The sequence below is a fragment of the Mandrillus leucophaeus genome, unplaced genomic scaffold, assembly GCF_000951045.1.
Source record: "Mandrillus leucophaeus isolate KB7577 unplaced genomic scaffold, Mleu.le_1.0 Scaffold649, whole genome shotgun sequence".
NCBI classification, from domain to species: Eukaryota; Metazoa; Chordata; class Mammalia; order Primates; family Cercopithecidae; genus Mandrillus; species Mandrillus leucophaeus.
The window spans coordinates 869,462-871,609 of record NW_012107019.1 but is presented as its reverse complement, the minus strand read 5'-3'; the positions used below and the strand labels follow the sequence as shown (position 1 = coordinate 871,609).

At 41.7% G+C, this 2,148-nt stretch overlaps 1 protein-coding gene across 1 annotated transcript in view; it reads right to left on the bottom strand.

Annotated features, from left to right (window-relative positions):
* SLC20A2 (solute carrier family 20 (phosphate transporter), member 2) overlaps nt 1-2,148 on the bottom strand; it is a 127,527-nt gene that overhangs the window by 47,064 nt on the left and 78,315 nt on the right. Inside the window, exon 6 of the mRNA XM_012001058.1 lies at nt 1,564-1,680. Within this exon, the coding sequence (XP_011856448.1) occupies nt 1,564-1,680 (117 nt within the window). The remainder of the gene's footprint in view (nt 1-1,563; nt 1,681-2,148) is intronic.

Sequence of the window (2,148 nt, the reverse complement as noted above, 5' to 3'; positions counted from 1 at the left end):
CTTCTTAAAAACTTTCTTTCCTTTTAATAACATGTGTTTTATTTTTATTGTTTCGTTTTATTATATATATGTTATAATTACTATAACTATAATAATACAATTATTATAGTACTATACAGTAGAGTACTATATTGTATATTATACTATAGTTATTATATAGTATAATGATTATATTATTCCACAGTATAATTATTACAGTACTGTAATAATACAATTATTGTTATAGGTTTTATATATAAATATAATACAATGCATATATATATTTTTTTGAGATGGAGTCGTGCTGTGTCGCCCAGGCTGGAGTGCAGTGGCTCACTGCAACCTCCGCCTCCTGGTTCAAGCAATTCTCCTGTTTCAGCCTCCTGCGTAGCTGGGACTACAGGCACCTGCCACCAGGGCCCGGCTAATTTTTGTATTTTCAGTAGAGACAGTGATTTATTTATCTTGTTGGTCAGGCTGGTCTCGAACTCCTGACCTCAGGTGATCCACTCAACTTGGCCTCCCAAAGTGCTGGGATTATAGGTGTAAGCCACCATGCCCAGTCAAAATTGCATACAGTTTAAGCACCCAGGTGATGACCTGCTGCAAGTGGGCACACCCTAAAGCCCCTTCCCCGATGAAAACAAAGACATTTTATGTCCCTGATAAGTTCCCGAGCTGCCTTTTCCAACCCCCACCCATCCCAGGCGATCAGTGCTTTCTGTTGCTACAGAAAAATTTTCCCTATTCTTAAATTTAATGGAAAGATCCATAAAACTTTTAAATGAAAATTTATGGAAATGCTATGAAAAATGCCAGCATGCAGAATAGCTACTCTTCTGGATCATGGGCTTCTGCTCGGTATCACGGCTGTGGGATGCCTTCCACTGTAGGGTCCCCAGCAGTTCATTCTCTCTATTGCTGCGTGGTCGTCCATCCCATGAATTTACTCAATTTGGTTACCCATTTGCCTGCTGACCAACACATGGGTTGTTTCCACTTTGGGCTTTTATGACGAAAAGATTTGTGTACAAGTTTTTTTATGAACACATGTTTTCATTTCTTTGGATAAATAGCTAGGAGTGAAATTACTGGCCCACATGGTAAGTGTAAGGTTAACTTTATAAAGAAACTGCAAACCTAACTTCCAAAGTGGTTGCACCATTTTACATTTCAGCATAAACCTGGGAGAGTTCCAATTATTTCACTTCTTCACCTACATATGGAATGGCGAGAACTTTTTACCCTTCGCCATTCATGTGGGTGGGAAACAAAATCTCCTTGTGGTGTTAATTTGTATTTCTATGAAGGCTAACGTTTTTCCACAGGCTGGCAGAACTGGACTGCACGGTTAACTTTCAGTTACTCATGGCAACTGGGACCTTACTGCCCACCTGGGTTACAACTTATCAAGAAAATGTCTGAGCCAGAAAGCACTCAGGAACCGAGTGACAGAGGATGGGGTATGTTCTGGAGTCACCCACACTTCCTCTTCCTCCATTAGTAAGGATCATGGCGTATTACATGTGAGGTTTTGGAAATCAGGAGAATTTCTGTAAATCAGAAGAATCAAAAAGCCCATACCTGTTATTTTCCTCCGCATCCACGGACATACGAAGAGCCACACAAAGAAAGCGAACAGGAGGGCGACACCAAAGGAAATGAGGGCTATGGCCCACATGGGGAGAACCAGGCCGAGCACTGGGAAGGAAAATGAGAAGCAGTGTCATTACGGGAAACTTCTACAAGGTTAGACCTCAGGGCAGTGGACTTCCCACTCCCCAAATCGAGAATGAATCGCCTGGATTTTGTAGTAAATAAAACTCTCAACCAAAAAAACATGCTGTACTTTTTGGAGTAGAAAGCTGTATGTTCAAGACATCCTATATCTTGCGAATATGTGCTTAAACTAGTTAGTAAGCTAATTATTAAAATTTTACCAACTGGGGGCTGGGTGCTGTAATCCCAGCACTTTGGGAGGCCAAAGTGGGAGGATCAGCTGAGGTCAGGAGTTCGAGATCAGCCTGGCCAATATGGTAAAACTCTGTCTCTACAAAAATTCAAAAATTAGCTGGGCACGATGGCGCATGCCTGTAATCCCAGCTACTTGGGAGGCTGAGGCAGAAGAATCGTTTGAACCCAGGAGGGGGAAGTTGCTGTGAGCCAAGA